General features: G+C 39.6%; 2 protein-coding genes across 3 annotated transcripts in view; one reads left to right on the top strand and one right to left on the bottom strand.

Annotated features, from left to right (window-relative positions):
* Positions 1–746: 746 nt before the first annotated feature.
* fam72a (family with sequence similarity 72 member A) lies at positions 747–5,456 on the bottom strand. The gene is made up of 4 exons (XM_047346391.1): positions 4,905–5,456; positions 4,633–4,710; positions 4,069–4,193; positions 747–3,381 (listed from the first exon to the last, which is right to left on the bottom strand). Exons 1-4 carry the CDS (start codon positions 5,054–5,056, stop codon positions 3,287–3,289), a joined length of 450 nt encoding a protein of 149 aa, XP_047202347.1. The 5' UTR covers positions 5,057–5,456; the 3' UTR covers positions 747–3,286.
* Positions 5,457–13,748: 8,292 nt separating this feature from the next.
* srgap2 (SLIT-ROBO Rho GTPase activating protein 2) overlaps positions 13,749–26,046 on the top strand; it is a 79,986-nt gene continuing 67,688 nt past the window's right edge. For both annotated transcript variants that reach the window (XM_047347617.1, XM_047347616.1), the window contains exon 1: positions 13,749–14,269. In XM_047347617.1, coding sequence (XP_047203573.1) covers positions 14,203–14,269 — 67 coding nt within the window. In that variant the 5' untranslated portion in view covers positions 13,749–14,202. The remainder of the gene's footprint in view (positions 14,270–26,046) is intronic.

Genomic DNA, 26,046 nt, shown 5'->3' with positions numbered 1-26,046 from the left:
TCCTAGAGGCTATGTTGTCTGGGGCTTAAATGCCCCTGGTAGGCTCTCCCATGGCAAACAGGCTCAGACAAAAGAGTGGTTCAAGACACCCTCATGAGGACTATACGATCGAGGCACGTGGCGTCGCCCGATTTGCCAGAGCCCGGGGTCCCACCCTCGAACATTCCCTGTCCTGACATGCTTTTTGGAGGTGATTATTTCATTTTACAGGAGGACCCTGCCCACACTGCCAAAGTACCAATTCCTTCTTTAATCGACATGGTATCACTGTGCTTGATTGGCCAACCAAATGCTCTAATCTAAAACACAGACAAAAATCTATGGAGGATTGTCAAGAGGAAGATGAGAGACACCAGAGCAAACAACGCAGAACGGAAAGCTGCGATCAAGGCAACCCGGGCCTCCCTAACACCTCAGCAGAGCCACATGCAGTTCTCCTCCATGCCACGCCACACTGATGCAGCAATGTGCTGTATAGTAAACAGACATACTTCTCAGAAGTCCGACAGTTAAGAGTCCTTTATATTTGGTCTTTTGACGCTAAATTTAGCTGAAAACCATAATCATGACACTCGAATTATCTCACTGTGTGTGTAATGAACCTACATCATGTCAGTCTCACTTTTTGAACTAATAAATCATACTCTAATTTACTGAGATGCACCTGTAGGTGACGGCTGCAACAGGATAAAAAATGTTTTAAACAATTATTTAAAAACAGTGAACAAAATAATGGCATCAAGATCAATTGAAAAAAAAAAAAAAAAGTTTATTAACTTAACAAGCATACAAAACACACCTGTTTAAACTACCAGAGCAGTTTTAGTGCAATTACAATATATATATATATATATATATATATATATATATATATATATATATATATATATATATGTATATATATATATTCCATATGGGCATGTTAATCAACCGTCAGAAACAGCCTTTTAAATATTTAAATATCTTTTAACAAATATCCTAGCCAGAGGTAATTCACACACCATACCGTGTTGAGGTAAAACTTTACACATCCGACCCTTAATGTACAAAACAAAACACTACAGGTCAACACATTAAATATGAGAACAGAAATATTAGCACAATACAAATCAAAGCATTTGTTAAAAAGACTTGAGAAAAAAAAAAAAAAAACAGTACTTTTGGTGTTTGGATTTAATAAATATCAAGCTAATGCATCATTTCATACACACAGACAGAAATTGGTCTAAAAGTTACAGCCTGTCAGTTTTTATTTAGAAAAAAAAGCTGAAGATTTCCTCTTCTGTAAATGTGGGGTTTTTTTCCCGTCAGAATTAAAAGCTGCAGCATAGATAAACACAGGGGCTCAGTCACTTGGCAAGAAGCCATCTTTTTTTATCCGAAGCTTTTAGGTTAAAAAAAAAACAAAAAACAAACATTCAATGTTTGATTCCCTTACAGCAACTGAAAACAACACAAGAAAATTTCATTCACTTCGAGAATCACTGTTACTTTAAGAGAGCATCATAGTATTACCCGGGCACAGCAATGATGCAAGAGCTCAAAGATGCAGAAGAACAAATAAAAACCAATTGCTTCGAGTTCACGTCGCCCCTTCGCAATTTCGTACTCTTGCAGGTTTCGTGTCCAACTTCTTCTCAAATGAAATTTTAATTTGATCAGGGGTCATAATCTGTCATATTAATGAGATCAGAACCACAATCAGTGGAAAACAGGGAATAATTTAATGTCTTCAATACATAGTGTACAATTACTGTAAATTATGTGGGATTTTAGCATGTTATGACCATCTACATAATTCTTCAAAAACACTTAATTACTAAGTGAAACAAACAAATGCACAATGGTTAAGTATTTAAGTATGAAACTGTTTGTTCACGGGTACAAAGCAGAAGTAAGAATGGACAAAATGGCAACATGGAGGTACGAACTGGCGAAGGGGCGAGTTGACCCAGAGCCCTTTGAGTTTGAACTCTAACGAACAGAATCTCACTGTGCTTCATTGACAGCAAACATAATATGAATGAGGTTTTAAAACTAAAACTTGTAACCTTCACAATCCACTGTACCACGTTGAACAGTTTTCTTCAAAAATATGAGATGCTCTGATAATCGATCCTCTAATTACAAGACTCAGCTTTTAAATGAGAAGGCTCATTTATAAAAGGCAAATATTTTAACACAATCCATGATTTTTTTCAAATGACCCCTTGATTGAGTCTTCTCTTTCTCCACAGGTGGTGCAGGTAAACTTAGTATGGATTCTGACATCCTCTTAAAGCTCAGGTTTTATGCGTCCGTCCCCCCACACTTCATCACATTAGACTTGTTTCCCTTTATATATTCATTTATGTCACAACTCAGCAGTTAATTCAATTTTTTGTTGAATCACATCATATTCCTTAGTAAGTATGTTAGTAAGGAAAGCTGTTATACTCTGATGTACCTTTGGGTTAAATGCTAAATATGATGCAATCACAAGTGTACAAACAAAACAAAACAAAAAATCTATGCATGGCAACATCTTTCACTTATATACAATTTGAAATTGTACAGTATCTTCAATACTATGTCCTTTTAAAAAGCAAGGAACTTGTACATCTTTTAATAATATTTGTGCCATTTCTCTAATATGTGAGATTGAAAAAGCACTCGAGGTTTCATTCAGCACCAAGCCACACAGCGAGAACACGTTTAGGCCTTTAAGACAAAACTCTCAATTCTGGCTTAAGTGCACAGATTATAACTGGGTGAGCTGTGACCATCCTTTCATAGAGTCTGACTTAAAATAAACACTGAATAGCATTCACAGCTAACTTATACTGGCGCTTTTTTCAAAGTTATAAGATGTCATAAGAGTCAAGAATGTCCTCAGGTCTCCTCAGCTACATGTTTTATAATAAATGATCTGTGCTTTAACTGTGTAAAGTAAAAAAGAAAGGTATGGCCACAGCTTAAAGGGTAATTCAACACAAAAACTTTGGTGCAGGTGTGCTTTACAACCAAACCCCGTCTCATGAAGTCACAGCAGGTGTTCTCCACTATCCCTCAAAGGTGAAACACCTGCTGCTCCATCACTGTTTGAGGAATGGTTAGAGGCTGCAGTTCCAGCCAACACAGAAGATTACAGCAGAGCTTATCAGCCTTATGTGATTCAGTGTTCAATTACCCTTTAATGCTCCTGTTTTCGGTCTCCTCCCAGCAAGGTCTGTACACTCTCCTAGGTCCACCTGCCCCCAAATGAATGTCAACCACCAAGGTCCTCTTACATTGTCAATGTTCCACTCTACCTAATGCATTCCTCCTCTGATGGGCTTTCTGATTCTTCGTTTTCACTGTCATCCAGCTCTGGAAGATCTCCCCACAGGAGCAAATTCAGACCTGCAGGCATATTTAGATTAAAAATAAAAGACTTAACAGGTCAACACTACACATGTAGAGCAGGCCATAATGATACCCCCGGGGAAAATGTGTCAAGAGTCTTAAAATCAAGTTGTCTTTCATTGCTGTAGCTAAGTGTCATTCTGAACATTTGTTAAAATTCATTTATTTAGTGGAAGGAAAAATACAAACAATGGCACAATTGGTGATACCACTGTGTCAATACTCAACGCATGCTAATTGAGTTCTATTAAAATCAGTTGATTGGAAAATATTAACTCATCTTCAGGTAGATCAAAAACAGTTTGTTGGAACAAAACTTCAACATCATAGCAAGATAAATAAAAGAAAAACAGATAAATACTATTCTGGGTATGTTTATGACCTGAAATTCTCAAAACTGCAAATTACAATCTAAAATTATAAATCACGCAGAAAATAATGGACTGCTAAATATAAACTCCTAGAAACTCTGATCGAGTTATAAAAATAAAGTCTAAACTTAAGAAAATGCTGAATGAATGAACTGAAATTAAAAGTTGGATTTTTCCTATTTTTTCCCCATTGTGTAATTATTCTACTGTGGTGAGGAACGCATTTATTTTAAAGGCTTTTTGCACATCTTTACCACAGATGCCACAAAAATGTGCCTGGTCAAAAATGATAAAAGAGGGGGCTTATACTGACCCGTAGCATCAAGTCTGTTGAGAGTAGACACAGCGTCGCTGTTGAACATCCAGAAATGGCCGTTGTTACATGACAGCAGGCAGGGTTTGCAGGGGGCAACCACATGATAACCCACAACATTGCCACTGGGAGCAGGAGTCAGAGGGAATAAAGAAGAAACCACAAGTCAGCACTTTCCCTGGGGGTATGTGTGCAAAGTGCTAACTCCACTAGTGCCTGTCCATTATCTAGCAGGTGTTTGTTTTTGCCCTGTGTACAACAGCAAAAGCCAGGGAACACAAAAGAGGTTCAAACTCTGCTCTAATGTCAATTCAATTTAAATAAACAGCCATGAAACTGCTAAGCAACTATTCAGATAATTTTTACAACCAATTTGAAGTGGAAATATTAGAAGTTCAGCCACCAACATTCAGAAAAGTGTCCAGAAAAAGTAGGGAATGAAAGTAGTGCTCATCTGCTCTCCGTATATATAATAAAAACTCAAACACAGATGTTTGATGAGCTGTAAATAAAGACTGGACATCCCTAAGCAAACCCCAAGAGGTTGTGATGAAGGGTACATACCATTTAAGACAAGCGATGTCCCTCAGTTTGCATTTGCAGCTTTCAGTGGAGTAGCAGCTGGCCACAAAGTCAACAGTTCTGATGGAAGGAAGCATTCAGATAGAAACATAAACATTAAAAACAAACTAAAAACTGATATTAAGACTTACTACACAAAATACTTTGAGTGGAAAAGGTTTACAGGACAACAACTTTCGAAGCTAAGGTTCTAGAAAGAACAGCAGCGGACATAAACAAAGGCTAGCAGCACTGCTAATCCAGCTAGCACCTACCTGTTTGGAGGTATATCCGTGGAAAAGAGCTCAACTTCGGTGTCAGCAAGAAGCACAGCCTTCATCCCCCTGGTGCAGAGCAGACTGTCACAGAAGATGCAGTTCACTTGGGCAACACATTTGTTCTTGAAGCTGGCGTTGGATGTGGACATTGTTGTTTAGCTAACAAAAAATAAATCCCTCTCGGTGTTGAAGCCGGCGGTATTAAACCAGTCTAGATCGGGTAAATATTAGACGACTAATGTTTACTTTCGATGCGGGAACGACTGCTCCGACGTCCGCAAAAACTGTATCTTTTTTTTTTTTTTTTCTTCCCCTCAAAAGCGCTGAAACGGAAGACAGGTAACGGCACCTCAGAGAAACAGATCCACGGAATAACCGCAAAGTTATCGTTACATGAAAATCGGTAAGCTTGATTACATAGAATTAACCAATATCGCCTCTTTATTCAGCTAGTTCCCCATCCATGTAGGTGCAATTAACAGTTAACTCAGTAGCTGTCAGCTTTGTTTACAACTTCCTGGTGTTTAACGACACTTCCTGAAATCACGTTTAAAAGACCCTAATCTGGATTCTCATTGGATGAACGCTACATGAGCCAATATTATTGGTGAGTTCCCTTTCAGGTCTTGAATTTGATTGGTCAGAAATAGAACTTGAAGCGTTTTCACTACACAATGTGTAAATAATAGTTAAGTTAAAGGTCATTTAAATTTCCTGCCACTGTTAAGAGAAAGAAGTTAGTCCGCATCATTTGTCAGCCGACGAGACAGAAAGGGGTTGCCCCGGGTAGGCGGGGTTCGCGCATCATTTCATCCGGGCATAAACCTTCACATCCATGTTAGTAAAGTAAAACACGACAAGGGACAGATAAAGTATATAAATCTGCACCATATGGCTCTCTGGCAGGGCCTGGGGGCGACACAATGCAAAGCAAAACAGAACAAAGTTATCAGTCATGTGCACATCATGAGTTTTGCTGTACATCATCTGATGATGCTGAAGTTAAAATCTTATGTGCACCTTAGGAGGTAAATGGTTATTTTGGTATTTGCTTTTAAGAGTTAACATTGCATTTGACTGTCCTTTGTTTAAAATCCTACACGTTTACACAGGTGGTACATTGCTGAGTTATAGTGAAAATAGATAATTGAAAACACAGATTGTGATTTATTAGCTCTTTTCTATTGGTGTTAACAGCAAACAGAGAATTTTCAGTGCTCTCTAGGCCTTAGAAGTACATCAGATCGAGACAAGCCAAGAAAGCACAATGTATACAATATTAAAGTCTGGACTTAGTCATTCTAAAGTGATTACAAGCAGTTAAAGACAGCGTCAATGGTAAATCATCTACTATATGATGGAAAAGTGGCATTTTCTTAAAATATTGTTGCCATCTAATTTTCTGTCTAATTATATCAATTCATATCCCATAAGTTTCAGTTCTTAATTTTTCTGATAATTAACATGAAAACAATTTGTTTTATTTTTCTTTTCAGAATGGGCTCCGTTAAGGTAGTGGTTGTGTGTTTTTCCTTGTAACGGTGGTGGCAGAATGACAAGCTTATCCATTGTGCCACTCATGCAAGAACCGGATTCTGATACCAGACTCTTTAGCCAAGAGATTATCTCTGTTAGTTTAGGTTTTATTAATGCCTGTTTATTTGGCCAGCAACAAAATATTTTACAGACTCCGAAAAAGCATCTCTGACCTAAATAACTGCTTCCCCTCAAACTTGAAACAAGCTAATTCAAATATAAGAATATTATAAAATGGAAGCTTACTTCTGATCTTACTACTAACAATGTTTGAATAATCACATGAATGGTCTAAACGGGAGAAGACTTTGGGATATTACCAATATAATGATATTAAGAAAATAAAGTTAGGCTAATTAAAATGTATTTAATGTATTACACAGATATTATCCTAGAAATGTCTGCAGCTTATCTGGATACTGCATGTTCGTGGACTGATTTTAGAAGACTGTAATTTGTTTTGGACATGTGCATAAAAGCTTTTAGCATTAACTGTGTCACTGTGTCAAATTAAGCAAAGGTTATATTGTGTTTTGAAGAAACGTTGTTCAGCAGAAAATATTGCCTCACATAGTGACCTATTTTCAGATTTAATGTACTGAAGGTGTATGGCAGATTTTTCTTTTATAAAAAAAAAACGTAGAGTAACTTGCATCTGGATCCCTTATTTTAGTTCCTATATGAAGAACAAGATACAAATGGGATTATGTATTTAGCCATTCGGTTTCATTTTCTCAACTTATTTTTACAACTACTATTTTACTTCAGTATGTGTATTTTGTTTGACTGATAAAACGTAAAACTAAAAAACCATGAAATGCATTTTCTCCACAGTTAAAGAGGAAATTTCCCCTTTATTCCGCTTCATCATCTAACTCCTCCGAGTCATCTGCCAGCTGACTGTAAAGGAATGGCTGCACTATTTCAGTTAGGTATCAATAACAATATAAACCTTTTAAAATATTGTGTTTTCCTCCAAAAACCGTTCATCTTCAAAAAGCTGTTTTGGATGGTTATTACTAGATAGATAATATTTACCGCCACAACTATGCTAATGTATATGAACATCTGTGGATCTATAGAACTCACTGACTTTCTGAATCTTGACCAGACTATCCTGCAGTAAATACTGTTTCTCTGCACAGTGCATAGAGAACAACAGAAATATTTCAACAATCCCTATTTGAACAAATTGTATTTATTCTAGAGTAATCCAGTCCATATTCCACAAAATATTAGCTTTTAAGATGCAGCTGATTTTCCAGGAGCTACAAAAGTGTTAGAACAGACCTTTAACTACTTGCCAAGCCAACTTTAGTGTCTAGTTTTATTTTTCTCTTTAAACAGCCCTTAAAAAATGCTCGAAACATCCAAAAGAAGTTATTTTTATTTAAAGATACCACCCAGTGGTGTAATTTTTTCACTACCAAAAGCAAACTGACATTTAAGACAGAAATTGGTATTAAACTAAAGATTTCCATCATGAGACTTCATTAAATACAACATTTTTAAAAGCTACACTGAAGAAAAAGAACCCTGAGTGTCCTTTGTGTGTATTTAGGTCGATGACATCACAAGGGTGTTATGAATATAGCTGATCGACTGGCATTAGAAAATAGGTTCTGAACCATTTGAGTTGTATTTGAGTAACATGGGCTTTAGCTTTACGTTTTTGAGTCAGAGTATGACTCCAAATCCAGAAGCCATGATGGATACTGCCTGGGATGATGAAGCAGAAATACAAGGTGACATTTATTGTCTTCAGGACTTAATAATTTGTTAATATTTCCATTTGACTTTTTGTCCATCTGATTGGTTTCTGAGCATATTCACTACTCATAAAGGTAATAGTGCTGGCATCACCTTAAAATAGATTGCGATAAAATACAAACGGTTAAATTGAAATATAAGCTTTCATTGTTATTTGTTTTCAAAAACAAATGAGCAGAAATTAATTTTTTTTTAAAGATATTTTTTCGGCACTAGTGGCCTTTATTTTTCCATTTTTTGACAGTAGGTAGACAGGAAAGAGGGGTAGAGAGAGGGGGAGACATTCGGTAAATGTCGCCAGGTCCGGGACTCGAACCCGAGAGGCCTGCGCGCGGGAGTCGAGAATGGTTAAGCTTAACTCTCTTAACTTTTCCCATTCGTTTCCTACGGTAGTTCTTAACACTACGGATGCAATACACCTTTTGGCCACAAGCGTAATTTTGGGGGCCCTGTTTCTTCCGTTTCAAAACGGAAAGGAGTGAGCGAGTTTTTAAGTGTGTATGCAGTGTATTGTCGTTCCTGTGGTAGATCATTTATATATTTTAAAACCATAATATACATTGGTCTTTTTTCACTTTTTACAATGAAAAGGAAGCTGATCTTCCCTTGGAAAATTCATGTCAGTTTCGGGAGAACGGTTTGGACTGCAGCATTTGGAGCCCAGTTGTCCTCCTGTCCCTAGAGTGGAATAAGCATAGGTCACAGAAAATCCCAGACCCTCACCACTCTGAGCAAACCCCTCCCTGTGTGACAGCCATTAACCTACCTGAGGAGGTGAAGATAGAGCTCTTAGCTCAGGTAAGCTTTGTGTTTGCTTTTTATTAGATCTGACACATGTTAAATAATTTAATAGTATTTAAATACTTATCATGAACCAACTTAATTACTCATTTCAGGGTCACATTGCTTGTGCATGCGCTCTCAGCAGACAGATGACAGTCCAACCCTGCCCAAAGAAAGGTAAGTCACTTCACCATTCATCTTTCTATGTTTAAGAGGTTGATACACTCAAATGGAAAATAGTGAATTTACTACTACTTTGTTTTCTTTCTCTCAATCAGATGACCCAGTGGTACTAGCACTGTCTTTTGCACCCTCTCCACGTGCTGCTCGCACAGGTCCTGTCAAGGCTGGTGGTCTGCTGTATGTCCTGGACCATTCTAGGTGGACACAGCAAATGAGGGATGCTATTGACCAACTCATGGCAAAGCATCAGGGACAAAAATACTTTCTTGACAAAGTTGATGTAGATTATGCTGCTGTGATTCAGGCTGCATCCAGGGATCCAAACAGCCTCCTGCACCCTACTACTGAATAGCATATATCTCGCTATGTGAAGCACCTGGCTAAGATGACAAACACCAGCTCGTCACTAAACACCAGTACAGAGAAGCTTTTGGAGACCCAACAGCTGTGGCATCACCTCACAGTAGGAAGTGAGACTGTAGATGTTCCTGTGGCAACTATTCCACCTGCCACTGTTAACCCGCCCAGCAATAACCCACTGGATGCCCCTTTGACTCTATCAGAAATTGAGAAAATTGTCAAAGACATTGTTCAAAAGCAGCAGGATCAGCAACAACCACCTGCAAAAAAAAGAACAAGGAACTGTTTGGCTTGTGGTCAGACAAAGTCACGTTTCCGGGGGGATGGATCCAGTATTAATTTTTTTTTTATCAATCAGGAGACGTGAAATAGTTTTACTGTTCCACTAAAGTCTATCAGACCTATGCAGCAGAGGGCCTGGCAAATCCAAGAATGCCATTTATTGATTTTGCCTGCACTCCTTTTTTCATGAGAGAGCTTGAAGCTGCTAAGCAGCGCTCCACAGCCTCAAAGCAGGTTAGGAAGGAAAGAGAAACAAGACAGGCTAAGGAGGAACATACCACTGGGCGGCTGTGCAGATTCTGCCACAGGCCTCTCAAACAAGGACCAAACAGTCCACACATCCACACAGGTTTTCCTGGTGTGGCTGGAAAATATATTTATTGTCCTGCTAAGGTTTTTTCTCTGTACCAGGCTGAGGGGATGACCAGGGAAATGACATGGACAGAGTTCTGTCAGTCTTCTTTTTATGAGGCTGAGAAGAGGAGATGGGCTGTGGAAAAGGGCAAGTAATGGCTAGCTGATCAGACAGCCATTGCTCTATGTTCCATGTACATACTGCAAATATTCAGCCCTTTACATAACACCGTGTTATTTACATACTTTACTTTTTTCCTGTGTATTTTTATATAGAAAATTATTACCTTTTATTATAAAAAAAGTATTTGAAAACCTGCAGTACAAGTTGCTGTGATTTGTATTTCTTGCTGTGACCTATTAAATAAACATAATTGAACTGAAACCAAACTATTTTCTTATAGCTGTTTTCTCATTTAAGTAAAATATTGTGCATATGTATATGATTCATCAAAGGATTTATTCTTAATGCTTCATATAATATGAACTTTAATTTGGCTTTTTGACTTAGCAATAATTCACAACAAAGGTACATTATAAATAAAATAGGGCCATTAGATATCCTGTCCAAATTCAATTCATTGTAATCCAAACATGCCATAACAGATAGAATCTGATTTGATTCTAATTTAATGCTAAAACTTTCAAAACATTGTATCAAAGTGTAAGTATTTATTTAATGATATTCTTTCAATTTTTATCTAAAAAATAAGACATATTTATTGTATAGAAACTAAGTTTAAATTCCTTCCATGACCGGGATTCGAACCCACGTCAGACAGCGGGCACGGTCTTACTGACACCCAGTGTTCTACACCTATATGCGGCTGGCCCTCTGTATATGGTCGCACGCTTTCGCCCATACACCACCAGCACTGCCCAGAAATTTTAAAATTATTCAGAAACAAAACAATTGGCCAGATTTTTTTTCCTAATCGTGGAAAGGTACCTAATACTGCTACCCTCATATTCTATGACTGTAGGAGGTGCTGTTTCTACAAAGGTGATTTCCCTCGTTTTTATCTCCACAAAACAAATATATATTAACAAATATGTATAATATATTAACAAAGACTATTTTTTGTTTCTTTTGTTTAGTTATTTTTATGGTTTTATTATACTGATGTATATATAAAACCAAATTTAATATGTGCTGTTCATGGTGGGGTTGGATTTTATCTTGGTCATAAACAATGTTTTATAACAAACTGGAAAGCAGTGAAAAATTATTTGCACCCTTACAGATTTCTTCTGTTTTTGCTTTATTTTTTGTCACATTTAGGTATTCCAGATCATCAAACTAATTTGAATGGCAGAAGAAGAGAACTCAAATATATATAAAATTCATTTTTCAAATGTAACCCAAGCGAATTTCAGCCTAGAGTCACCGACTGATAGATGGACATTCTCAGGATTCGGGATCCTTCAGGATCCTTAAGGATCTTTTGCCTGAGAGCAGTATTCATGGAATTTATGAGTTGCAACAAATTGACTGGGTCCTGAAGAGAAAGAGTTGCCCTCGACCATCAAACTACCACCGCCATGCTTTAGTGTGAATTGGATGTTCTTTTTCTGAAATGCTGCATTGGTTTAACACCAGTTTTAACAGGGCACACACCTTTCAAATGGTTCCACCTTAATTTGTCAGAACATTTTCTCATTGGAGAAGATTAGACAGGTCTTTACGTTCATTGTGGTCGAGAGTGGTTTTGCCTAAGAAAACTGCCATGGATGTTCATTTTGCCCATTCTGTTTCTTAATGTTGAAACACGAACACTGAGAAAACGCTTAACTGAGTCAAATGAGGTCTGCAGTGCTTTGGAGGCTATTCTGTGTTCCTTTGTTTCCTTTGGCTTGGGTATGATTGGTAAAATGTAGCCAAAAAAACAATAGTGAATCCCACATAATTAATGACTTAACAACAAGGTACAATTATATTTTTAGATAGGACCAGATTATGATTCCCCCCCCCCCCTTAATTAACACAATCACCATTAATAACTGATTGTTGATTAACTCTGGTTACCTTTGTCTGCTAATAAAATTACAGGGGTTGGACAATGAAACTGAAACACCTGGTTTTAGACCACAATAATTTATTAGTATGGTGTAGGGCCTCCTTTTGCGGCCAATACAGCGTCAATTCGTCTTGGGAATGACATATACAAGTCCTGCACAGTGATCAGAGGGATTTTAAGCCATTCTTCTTGCAGGATAGTGGCCAGGTCACTACGTGATACTGGTGGAGGAAAACGTTTCCTGACTCGCTCCTCCAAAACACCCCAAAGTGGCTCAATAATATTTAGATCTGGTGACTGTGCAGGCCATGGGAGATGTTCAACTTCACTTTCATGTTCATCAAACCAATCTTTCGCCAGTCTTGCTGTGTGTATTGGTGCATTGTCATCCTGATACACGGCACCGCCTTCAGGATACAATGTTTGAACCATTGGATGCACATGGTCCTCAAGAATGGTTCGGTAGTCCTTGGCAGTGACGCGCCCATCTAGCACAAGTATTGGGCCAAGGGAATGCCATGATAAGGCAGCCCAGACCATCACTGATCCACCCCCATGCTTCACTCTGGGCATACAACAGTCTGGGTGGTACGCTTCTTTGGGGCTTCTCCACACCGTAATTCTCCCGGATGTGGGGAAAACAGTAAAGGTGGACTCATCAGAGAACAATACATGTTTCACATTGTCCACAGCCCAAGATTTGCTCTCCTTGCACCATTGAAACCGACGTTTGGCATTGGCATGAGTGACCAAAGGTTTGGCTATAGCAGCCCGGCTGTGTATATTGACCTTGTGGAGCTCCTGATGAACAGTTCTGGTGGAAACAGGAGAGTTGAGGTGCACATTTAATTCTGCCGTGATTTGGGCAGCCGTGGTTTTATGTTTTTTGGATACAATTCTGGTTGGCACCCGAACATCCCTTTCAGACAGCTTCCTCTTGCGTCCACAGTTAATCCTGTTGGATGTGGTTCGTCCTTCTTGGTGGTATGCTGACATTACCCTGGATACGTTGGCTCTTGATACATCACAAAGACTTGCTGTCTTGGTCACAGATGCGCCAGCAAGACGTGCACCAACAATTTGTCCTCTTTTGAACTCTGGTATGTCACACAAAATGTTGTGTGCATTTCAATATTTGGAGCAAAACTGTGCTCTTACCCTGCTAATTGAACCTTCACACTCTGCTCTTACTAGTGCAATGTGCAATCAATGAAGACTGGCTACCAGGCTGGTCCAATTTAGCCATGAAACCTCCCACACTAAAATTACAGGTGTTTCAGTGTCATTGTCCAACCCCTGTAGTTTGACAATCCGGAACATGGAAGTGTGAAAAAAACGAATAAACAATAGAAATCTGCAATGGGGCAAATTTCTCATAGCAATGTATGAAGTGAGAACCAAAACGGTCTGGCTGTTAACTTTAAAAAGACACTAAATATATTAGGTGCTAGATGCTGGTAAGATGTTGCTTGCTTGCCTGTGTGTGTTCAACTCGTGTGTGTATGCATCCATGCCTGTCCTGCGCAGTAGCGCTGACCAGCATCACCACTTTGACCCCCCCCGGAGGAAGAACAGACTAGTTGAGTTTAGACAGGCGGGTGAGCTTCAACGAGAAAGCCTCACGGAGAGTTATTTGGCATCAGAATAAGTTTTAGAAGAGCTTACTTATGAGCTGTATGTGTTAAGGTTTTTTTTTTTTCTGTTTGAAAGGAATGAATCGTTTTCCACTAGAAGTTGTTTTTACAATAACCGGTTTTGAGGAGGCGGTGAGGCAGGAGCAGCAGCAGGAGCAGCCGCGCCAAACTCACAATGCGCCCTGAGTGAGGCGAGCCAGAGAGACAATACAGACCACACCGAGAGGAGCTGCGATCTCCCATCCGGGATCTCCTATTTTCACCCCTTCTCTCTTCAGAGCCTTGTTCCAGGAAGGCTTCCCTTTTACCCACAGCCGGTTAAGCGAGTGGTTTAGAGTGGGGAAAACAAGTGAGATCTGATCTCCAAACTCAGCCATGACGTCTCCGGCGAAATTCCGAAAGGACAAGGAGATCGTGGCGGAATACGAAACTCAAGTTAAAGGTACAACTTTTTAATGCATTTTACAGCACAAAGTGACGCAGCGTTGCGTTAAACCCGCGCTTCCTTACTACAACCCTACGGGTTGACATGTTATTTTCTATGTCTATCTCTGCGCCCTCACCTCTCATTTCTGCCCCTTTTTATTGCACCGATCATTAATTGTCGCCATGCGGATGTATCACCTCGCTTATGTTTAAATCATTTAGGGGGCATCATGATTTCTCCAAGCGTGTGATCGCACGGGTATAAGGCAGCGTATAGACAAAGGCAGGGGGAGGAAAAAAACGCGCAGAAATCAGAGGTGTAGTCCAGATGTGGCCTCAGCGGGCTGTTAAGAGACAAAAAACAGCATAAGCAAAGGTGATGTTGGGTTGGAGAGGCAGGAGGTTGGAGGGGGGGTTTCGACACTAAGCTGGGTGTAGGGCGTTTTCTTTCCTTCGCTGCATGTCTCCTGCATGTCTGCCTTGCTGCTCCGCATTATACCCCTCGTTCATGGATTAAACACACATTGCAATTAAATGATCGAATGCATGCTCATTGATTACAGCTCATCTACATGTCAGGGTGTCAAAAAGCAGATAGCACTCTTTGATGTCCCTAGTGGATCGGTTTATCAGAGTTAAGGTGACTGCTTATCAGATCTGTAAGGTTATGTGGTTCATACCCCAAGCTACAAAAAAAGGGGAAAGAAAATCAGAGGTGGTTGGAAGGGGGAGAGGTATGAAGACAGGATATGATCCTCCAATGTGAACAGCCTGAGTGCTACATGCTCTGCTACTGCAGTGCTAGATGACTTAGTAAGATGGGCCACTACTTGCCTTATCATCACCCCTTCTCACCTCCCTTTAGGAGCCGTCTGAAGCCCTCTTCCCACTCACACTGTCACCGTCAGGCGCTCCTGTTCTTCAGCACAACTGCTCTTCATGATCAGTTTGTTCAGCAACAAGGGGAAGAAGTATAAATAATGCTGCCAAACTGGAATTTCTTGTGTTAAAGTACACAAATTAAAAGGAAAATATATGCTGAACGTTTAGGTGTGGAGTCATCAGGTTTTATTTTCCTTTGGAAATGATTCAAGTCTTACAGTACGTGCTCCTCTCAGATGACTGAGACTGGTGACAAAAAAGGTGAATTCCACAATCATCAGGGATGATGACTGTAAAGGATTGTGAAGTTTTTTCCATTTTATCACATGACAAAAAAAACTGGGCTTTATTTTTATTTTAAGTGACCAATAACACAGTATTGTGATCTCTGACTAATAAAAATCTTGTTCATTCCCCTTTACTCTAATGCCCCTAGACCCAATCTACTTGTATTTTAGTCCCAGTATAAATGCAGCTGTTCTAGGATGGACTTAGAGGTTTCTTAGTGAAGTTAAGGAGAGCTTTAGAGTAGTAGGGTTAACGTCTAAAAACAATATTGCAAGTTTTGGTCATCTCAGTGCGCACAGTTTAATCCAACATTCAGAAAAGGAAAGAGTACGATACTACTGCAAATCTATCAAGACATGACCACCCACCTAAACTGACGGGCCGTGGCAAACCGACCAATAATCAGAGAAACAGCCAAGAGGCCCTTGGTAATTCCGAAGGAGCAGCTCGAGTGAGAGCATCTGTTGACACAATAAGTACGGGTCATGCAATCTAGAAATCTGGTATTTAAGGAATTGTGGAAACCATAAATCAACTGAGCTTCACTTTTGGGTGGAAGTTTTCTGGTCAGTCGAGATCATAATTGAACTTTTTTGGCTTATATGCAAAACGCTATATGTAACGGAAAGCTAACATTACACATCACCTAGACCAGAACTTACCAATCCCATAGTAACACATAGCAGTGGGAGATTCATGCTACGGGGATTCTTTTATTTAGCAGAGAAGCTAGATGGAGCTAAATACAGAAGAATCCTATAAAAAGCAGGCTTCAAAAGGCTTGAGACTGGGGCTGAGGTTCAGGTTCCAGCAGGACAATGACCCTAAACATACAGCCAGAGCTACATTGGAATGGCTTAGATCATAGCTTATCCACATGTCAGAATGGCCCAGTCAAAATGTAGATCTCAATCCAATGGAGAATCTGTGCTAAGACCGAAAAATTTATGTTCACAGATGCTATCCATCAAATCTAACTGAGTATGAGCTATTTTGCATTGGGTAAGCATTGAGAAAAACTTCCATCTCTATATGTGCAACAGCACAAGGTGGTTCTATGGAGTCAGAGGGGCTGAATACAAACAACTCATGTCACAACTTTCAGAGTTTGTTTTTGTTTAACATAAAAGTGGAGAATCATGTATACTTTTTCTTCTACTTCACAATACTACACTACTTTGTGTTGGTCTATCACACTATTAAATAAAATTCTATAAAGTTTTAGGATGTAATGTGATGAAATGTAATTAAAGGAGCTTGACTCCTTTTCCAAAGCCCTGTATGTTTACAGGCATTCCTGTAAACTGAACAGAATCACAGAGGAATCTTAACCCGAGGAACTCGCCTCACTGTAAACTGTTCCTCTTTGCCTGTTTGAAAAGTTGTCACCACGGTGCCATTAGTGTTTGTGTCTTAATCTCCCTTTGGACAGCTTTTGATGATTGGCAGCCTGTGTAAAATGCTTCTTTATTGCTGCTGCATTGTGACGGCTGCCTGCCACACATGTCACACTGCGGACTTAATGTTTGTCCATTGACCCCTCCGCATTGATTTCTGCTGGCAGTTACTGCACTGCTCCCCAGTGAGCAACTGCACGGTGTTGCCTCCACTGTCTCTGACTGTAACCTGTGAATATTTCCACACATCTTTGTTTTCTGGAATGAACTGATGGAACGGTAAACCTGCACTTCTGCATAGTTGTTTTAGGTATGTATTGAATTATCTGCAGATAACATCTGCAGTCTGTCTGTTTGTAGGGGCAGTTTGTAGTGCTGTTTCTGACTGTGTAATAGAGGGGATCTGTGTCATACCTTTCTGAAAAAATAATGCATGCTGCAGCAATGCACTGCAGCATCATGGGGAAAATAAATGCAAATCGTTCTGTGTGATAACAATCAGAAAGCTCTGCAGCACAAGGAGTAGCAGCACGAATTTGCACCTATTCTCACAAATAGATTTTGCATTGTAAACTAAGTACTAATGAATCTGCTTATCCTGATTATTTTGCAGTAGCGTTGCATCTGTTAGACACTTATGCATAGTTTTTCTACGCCACACTACAGTGCTTTACTGCACCATATATCCAGAATACTTTCAGTAATAGTATAGTGCCTAATGGATCATCATGCCACTTCATTCTGCCATCCTAATTTAAATAAAGTTTTTACTGTCTTTTATAACTTGATTTTTTGATTATTTTTTTTTACAACTTTTCACTTCCTCATCTGTGTTTAATTGAAAAGAAAACGTGTAAATTCAGATGAGTCGGTGTCAGATCTTAACAGATATTGTTCTCTTGCAGAGAGGCTGAAGAATGTAGCTTTTTATGCTTTCATCCGCATTGATGTTTTAGTGTCCTTCTGAATCTGCTTTAGTTCACACAGATGGAGTGTTGATATGGGATCCTGGCCGATGAGAGGAATGTTCCTACTTGCTCAGGAACAGGGTGTGTTTGTTACTGTATGTATGTATGTATGTGTGTGTGTGTGTGTGTGTTCTTGTACTTGTTGCTGAGTGAGAACCATTTTTTGTATTTTTATCGCAAAGTGAGGACATTTTCCTGGTCCTCACTTTTTCAAATTCCGTTCTTGGGACAGGGGTTAGGTTTAGGACTAGGGTATGAATTGAGTTATTGTTAGGGTTAGGGTTAGGTATTAACTGGTTAGGGTTAGGGTTAGTGTTAGGGTTAGTGTGAGGGTCAAGGTTAGGCACTAAAAATCAAGGAAAATGAATGGAAGTCAATGGAAGTAACCGAAAAGTCCTCATAAAGATAGTAAAACACGGATGTGTGTGTGTGTGTGTGCATATAAAGGGAAACGGATAAGTAAAAGAAAAAAATACAGTGTATTAAGAAAAAAAGAAACTGACATGGCAATAATGGCAGTTAGAGGGAACGAGAGGCACTCAAATGGGGGATAAAATACAGGCGACTTGTTAACACAGCTGGTATAGTTATGGAGTGTGCTTATCTTCCAGTATTTAGACTTCACAATTGACTACATATTTTTACAGTATAGAAAAAACAGATTTTCTGTTCAATACACTGTAAAAAGGATTCACACCCCTTGAACATTTTCAGAGTTTGTTACATTGAAACCACACACTTCTCTGTATTTTGCTCGGGTTTTAAGTGATAGACCAACAAAATCAAAGGAAATGGATAAATGCTTTTCAAAATTATCTAAAAGACTGAAATACTTGTATTCAAGCCCCCTGAGTCACTTTGTAAAACCCTGTGTCACTGCAGTTCCAACTACAATGCTTTCTCAGTCAAAACTGGATGGAAAGCGCCCGTGAACATCACTTTTCAAGTCTTTCTGCAGGTTTTCAATTGGATTTAGGTCAGGACATTGACTGTCTGATTCTAACAGATGAATATGCTTTGACCTAAAACATTTTATTGTTGCTTTGGCTTTATGTATTAGGATCGCTGTTTGATCTGATCAGAACACCTTCTCCCACATGTTTGTTGTCTCTCCTACATGGCTTATAGCAAACAACAAGCAGGACTTCTTATGGCTTTTCTTCAACAGTGGCGTTCTTGTTTCCACTCCTTTATAAAAAAACAGATTGGTGGAATGCATTGGTAACAGTTGCCCTGTGCCCAGATTCTCCCACCTGAGTTGTGGATCTCAGCAGCTCCTCCAGAGACCATGTTAATCTTGGTTGCTTGGTGTTCATGATGCTGTTTGTCCACTAATGTGCTGTCATAAACCTCTGAGGGCTTCCCAGAGCTGGCTTGATATTGAGAATAAATCACACACAGGTGGACTTTTTACTTGTTAGGTGACCTCTGAAGGCAATTTGTAGCACTGTGTTTGAGGAGGCTACAGAGTAAAGGAGGCTAAATGTAAATGCATGCCATACATTTGAGGATTTGTAAGCATTTTTCCTTCCACTTCACAATAGTGTTGCTCTATCCCATAAAATCCCAGTATAATATGTTGACGTTTGTTGTCACATAACCAAAAATGTGAAAAATACTTTTACACTGCACATGCAGAGATGGTGTAGATTTGTCCCACTGATGAGAGATTAGTGTCTAAACTGTGTGTCTGCCTACATGTTATCACTGAGCTTCGTGCTGACAAGGCAGCTGGAGAAACGTATGATTTAGGATAAAAGGCTGCTTTCACAACCACACAATGGGAGAAGTGGTGACATGGAGCAGGACTGTGAATGTGTGTCTTCGTTTTGTTGAAGCCCTGTGTTCGGGCCATATGTTGAAGAGACAGCTCGGCATCTGTAAAACATTTAATGAAACGACAGTAGGAAAGATGTACACAGCAGCTCCACATCAGCCACGTGTTGTTGAAAACATGTAGAGGATGCAGATCATGTTCAAATTGGAGGAATTTAGAGGGGCAACAAGTCAACATCCAGATTATAAGCATTAACATTTACTTCCTCCAGCCCTGTGCAAGTGCACTGATTGAAACTGCTGACATAGCTCAGAATAATCAGGCAGGAAGGAAGGATGTTTGTGTCAAACGGGAACACACATGGATCATACAGAAGTGTGTGAAGCTTCCTGTTTAGGCCCACAGCTTTGTGTTTGGCCAAAGGAATCAGCTGCCTCTCACATAACACACACACACACACACACACACACAAACAGAGAGAAACACACACACACTCACTCACATTGTCAGAGCTACAGGGTGTTGTGTTCTGTGAGGCCTATTTTGGCCCTGCAGTTACCCCTCTTCCATCTTAGAATAAAAAGGAACAGTATGAGACAGGCAAAATCCTCCTTCCATGGCGTGACAATAGAACAGCACGTTCCAAACCAGGTGTCCCTCTGTCCTGTAGGATCTGTGTGCGTGCTGAATCTGCACTAGACTCATTGATTTCCGGCTCCTTTCGCCAGTTAGCTTCCTTATTCTTTGCTGCTTGATATGAACATTTACAGCTGCACCTGAGAGAAAACATTCAGCACTAAATTTACTCATTCTGTAAGTGCTGAGGTGGCCTCTTGCAATGGAGCACCTGTAACCTTACAATGCAGTGCTGCGTTGTTTGATTGAGATGTGTCCGATGACTAAAAAGACACTACAGGAATGGCTGCTATAGCATTTCATGCTTAAAAAAATAAGAAAAACTAGATAAAATCGGAAGGAATTTGAATAAATATAATATACTAACAAAGAAAAGAGCAATCAAGTTGTATAAGGTCAGAGTTCATCTGCTGGGGACTGCTGTGCAAGATGTTCCAGACGTCTGACTTTGTTGTTACCTGCTATGGAAGATTATTTCTTTGCACAATGTCAAGTGTCGCATCTCTACGAGACAGTTGGTTTATGTGAGATGATAAAGTTGTGGCGGAGAAGAAGTTGCTACAAGCCTGTGTTTGTATTTGTGGGGACTATGATTATTGTGTTTTTAGTCTTTTTAAATGATTTTTGTTTTGGGCCATTAGGGCTGCATGTTATTTTTAGAAATGTAAAAATTGCTTGGATGTTTAAAAATGAGTTTTAAAAAAAACACCCACACTGGGATATCCGATCAGATACTGACTCCAGCCATTCAAGACCTGACATTTTCTCAGACCGAGTCCCAGCTGGGTATCTGATGAAAATCAAGGCCCTCTACACTCAACCAGCCACTTTATTAGGTACACCTTGCTAGTACTGCCTTAGTTCTTTATGGCATGGATTTGTCGCTGGTAAACATGTTGTTTGCTTGTAAAACATGTCATTCAGAAAAGTAAATGTGAACAAAATGGAATTTAGGAAAAAGTAAAACAGAATTTAAAAGACTGGACATAAAAATAGATTCCATGATTCTCTATATAATTCACTTATTTCACTTCATTTATTTCAGCCTACATTCAATCAGAATTCACACACTTTTTTCCTCCTTTCCTCCTGTGGTGTTTCTCAGTTGTCATGAAATACAACACTCATTCTCCTATGACAACCCAAACCTATAATCTCCAACTTGTAATCACAGTATACGGCTCACGTATCGTGCGCGTGTGCATGCCTCACTCTCTCCGCAGGACACTGATTTAAAAACAAGCTGAAAGCTGGGATGTTTAGGTGTCACCGAGTGTGTGCTGATGACAGCACCTTTTAAGAGTACAGAGATCTATATAAAACTAAGCAGGGTGGAGACAAAGCCCAGTCACATCCTCTGTAAGACAATCAATGGGTGAACAGTCACCCAGCTGCAAATAAATAGGAGAAAATGAAAGGAGAGAAAATACAACAGACGGAAGGTTGAATAATTCTCCCGAGGGGCGCCAAAGGAAACAGGTTGTGTTTGAACAGCCCTCGTACTGGACGGAGAGCAGGATGAGACACGGAGAGGGGCTCTCACCAAGGAGGAAAAAGGGCAGAAAGAAACAAGTGGAAATCTGGAAAACATGAGAGCCTGAATAGATTTTAAAGATGCTCAGAAACCCCTCTTAGACTCTACAATCTATTTGTATGTGTTGCTCTTCTATCAGCCGTATCTCCATCTCTTCCTCTCTGCTTCTCCCTCCATCAGCATTTTCTCGGCGCGCAGGAACAGTTTGGTTGCCAAGGTTACCAGATTGCCCCATTTTTATTTCTGGGTTTGGGAGAAGCAGAAGGGAAAAATGAGAAAGAATGATGTAGAATCAACTCCCCTGCAGGGTCTGGTTAATCAGGTTAGCACTGTACACACACTTATACTTTAAAGCCAATTTTATCCCTCAGACTTTTGTCTTTCACAGGCTTTTCCTCATTCTTGTTTTAGATTCCAGTTGTTTGGATTTGATGTTTTATTCCACCCTTATTATTCCTTTTTATTTTTTAGTTTCGCAAGATGTCACTGCTGTTTTTCTCCCCCCCCCCACCTGAAAATAAACTGTTGGTTTCTGAGAAAATAGGAATGAGAGATTCACAGGTCAGATTTTCATGGCTGATGCAGATTTCTGGCAATTAAGATTTTTACCATTTTTGATTTCTTTTCTAAGGTCTATAACAAAAAGAGAAACAGAGGCTACGGGTTGCTTTATTTAATAGAAGTGGTACGTTTGAATCGAGCATAAAAGGAAGGAATTCACAGATTATCCATGTTTCTGCATCAAAGCTTTATTCCCTAACTTTTACCTGATTTTTGTTATACTCAATCAAAGAGCATCAAAGTACATACTGTTAGTTGATGCGTTTATTGACCAAAAATGGTGGGAGTTCTTGGTTTTGATGGATTCAGTGAACTGGAAGAAAAATCTCATTTTTCAGAATTTAACCTGCCAATCTCTGGCAGATTTATTTGTTCATCTTTTGTAGAAATATAAACTCCTGCAGCTATTTTTCCAAATTAATTCAGTGATCCAAACTAACAATATCTGAAACTCAATATACTAATGGAAGCCGGGTGTTTCATTATGAATTCTGTAAATAATTAGCCCAGAGAAAACAGGATATGCTGAAATGGGGGGGGGGGGGACAGGTTTTTCTCTGTTGGAACAGAGCAGTCACAGCACACTGGCCCTCTCTATTCAAGTTCACACCTCTCCTAATGCTGTTTTAATGAAGCCATTCATCACCTCTTCTCAGCTGAATCTGGATCACTTTTCACACACACACTGAGCTTCCTGCTTTTTCTTTCTTCTATGTAAACGAGTGTGAGAACGCTTAGTTCTTCCCCCCTCGTTGCCATGTGGATGCACCAGATCTGTTTTAGTGTTTCCCAGATTTGGAGCTGCTCTGGTTGGGATCTCTCCCATTTGCCTCTCCAAGTATTTTTCCTTGTTGCAGGCATATAAATCCTGCAAAAAGAAAAAAAAACAGCCTGGTTTAAAACGCTGAGTCCAACCTTTTCTTCAAACCCACTGTTATATGGGAGTGCTGCAGTTTTGTTTCCCACGGTAAGCACGCATGCGTTCGATATCCGCAGTAAGATGATTGAAAAAACACACATTCCCCTTAAAAGGACCATCCCCTGGTCTGTGATCCTTAAAACAGAGAGAGTTAAGCCCTTGTGTCCCTTTCCAGCCTCTGATTTCACATCATCTGCACAACCTTTGGTGGAGCTTACACTGAAGTAACTTATGAAGGTGTTCACTTGCAGATTAAAGTGTTTCTTAAACTTTTGTTATTGTGTGTGCGCAGGTACCAGATATCTTCTCAAGTCATTTAACTTTTTTAAGTACTTTTTAGGCACTAGCAGCCTTGATTTGACAGGAAATTCAGTAGAAAGATCTGGGGCTGGGTGTGCAGGTATGAAGTAAACGTCAACGGGCTGGGATTTGATCAGCACCAACAGTGCACACCATGATTATTTTCAATTTAAAGTTAAGACTCGATTCTTAAAGAACTAGTGGTGTAACGGTATGTGTATTCGTACTGCAAATATCCAGTACAGCCCTGGGATGCACGTGTACCTAACAAATACAACTTTGTTTTACACCTGAACACATGCAGACTGTTTATATGTGGAACTAAATGTAAAATACAACATTCTTTAGCGCAACTTTAATAAGAAACACCGGAAACGGATCAGACGCCAGCTATCTCTAAACTCTACTGTTTGGGAACATCAAGGTTTCGCATGCAGCTATATTGGAGATTACATGAGATAAGGATAATTCATGAGAACAAAGTCTCAAGCTTTAATTTTAAGTCCAGAGTTTGTGTCGCAGACTTGTGTCACCGCTTGTGCCAGGTTCATACATACCAACAACTACTGGCTACTGACATGACTGTGACTTCACATTAAAAATTACATACACATTAGTGTGTAATGATGGAATTGCTTTTATTTAAAATAGAAAATCAATAATTATCCCTACTGCTGCTAAAGTAAAACAATAATAGGACTTATGGACGGTACTGCTTTAGTTTCCACGTCATGACGGTCTGTGTTTTTTCCAACAACAAATATTTTAACATAAAATAACATTTCTGGTAAGTGAGTGAAGAGGGAAAATGCTGAAGCCTTCTTTTATCCAGTTAATTAGCAGTGTGCAGCAACAGGTGGGGAAGGGAGCGGTCCTGTGTGACTTTATGCTGCATACAGTGAAAGAGAGCTTCTGCACGTACCCTACATCTCATTAAAAGGATTGAAAAGAACCACAAGAACTGTATGATTGAAGTTTCTGGTAGTTTTTAAACCTTTGTATGCCTTGGTACAGGTACTGGCTGAGGCCTAGTCATAAAGGAACACCTGGTGCTGACTGTGATAAATTTCACGTTGCTCCAAAACACCCGTTTCAGTTGGTTGAGTCTGCTCTGCAGAAAGTCAGCAAATTCTGCTGGAGCCTGTTAGTGCCCCTTCTGTTTTATTCAGGTGTTTAAGCAGCAAAACGTCAAAAGCCTTCAGGACACGGATCCTTCAGGAGATGAGTTAGAGGACTGCTGCCCTATGAAAATGGGTTGCATCAGCAGCAGAAGTTCTACTTTTTTTTGTTTTACTTGAAATTTTGGCAATCTTTGTTCCTTGGATCAGAAGCTCTTTCTGTTGTTGTCTGCTGTATATCTGAGAGACGTAGCGAACAAACACACTTTCAGCCCCTGACACATACTGAGCAACTCCTGGCTCATCACTTCATGGCATCTAAGTTTACTGCAAACATGTTTCTTGTTCTCTTTATGTGAGATAGCACTAGTTTGCTGTTTATTTTGAGCACATTTAATGAAGTTTATGCACTGTGTTTGGGTGTGCCTGCTAAAAAGACATTTTTCTTACTAACATTTAGCTCTTTACTTTATTTTGCATAAAGCAGTTCTATTCCAGTCTACACTTTAATTAAACATTAAAACTTTGCTCAAATAGTAAGCGAGACAAACGCACAGGCAGCAAATGGGTCATTCAGGTTTGTAGATTTTTTGTGAAATTCAAGTTGACTGGTGACTGCAGTTTTATGAAAATGATGTGCTCAAAGGCGGCTTACCGGCACTATTTTACAATCAGCAGTTTATGCTTTAGGGTGTGGTTGTTTTATCTCTTACCTTTCTAAATAGATTCATGTATGTGTGTTGAACTAACATGCTACTGTGGCCCAGTGCCTTGGTGCCTGGTTTTTATGAACTCCACCTTAAACTGCGGTTTACCTGCAGCGCAGTCTGTTCTCGAGCTGTCAGGATCCGCAGGCAGGAAGAACATACCCGTGGCCTGTTATTTACCTTGCTGCAGGAACCTGTTAGCAGACACTGGCTTTTGGAGTGCCTCTCACTGAGCATGGCCAGAGGTGCAGTGGTATGAAGAGCAGGCTTGCATGTCCTCTTCTCTCATGCATGTGTGAAGTGTGTCCTGAGGCTGTGGGAGATGTGCTAAACTCATCATCTCTAAACAGGAGGGAACAGGAGGGAAAGTGGATGATTGTTGTGCTGATGCATCTCACACATTCAGGGGGCTTTTTGCTGCAATGATGACATCATCCTCAGAGTAAGATACTAAATATAAGCACACACAGACTTGAACAAAGGCCATGCAATAAAATCGTAATTGTAAATCTTTGTGAGGTTTTTTTGTTCCAGTTGTGCTAGAGGCATACTGAATCGGTAGATGCAAATTAACATACCAATGAAATTAGAGAGTTTCCATGTCCGTGCTTGTGGTATGCGAAGTATTTGAATCTATGATCTGTTGAAAAATGTTAGGCAAGTTTATAATGCTTTTTTTTTCTCATTCCCAGAGACTGTGGCAGTT

Source organism: Girardinichthys multiradiatus, chromosome 20, assembly GCF_021462225.1.
Source record: "Girardinichthys multiradiatus isolate DD_20200921_A chromosome 20, DD_fGirMul_XY1, whole genome shotgun sequence".
In the NCBI taxonomy this organism is placed as follows: Eukaryota; Metazoa; Chordata; class Actinopteri; order Cyprinodontiformes; family Goodeidae; genus Girardinichthys; species Girardinichthys multiradiatus.
This window is presented reverse-complemented; position numbering and strand designations above follow the sequence as displayed.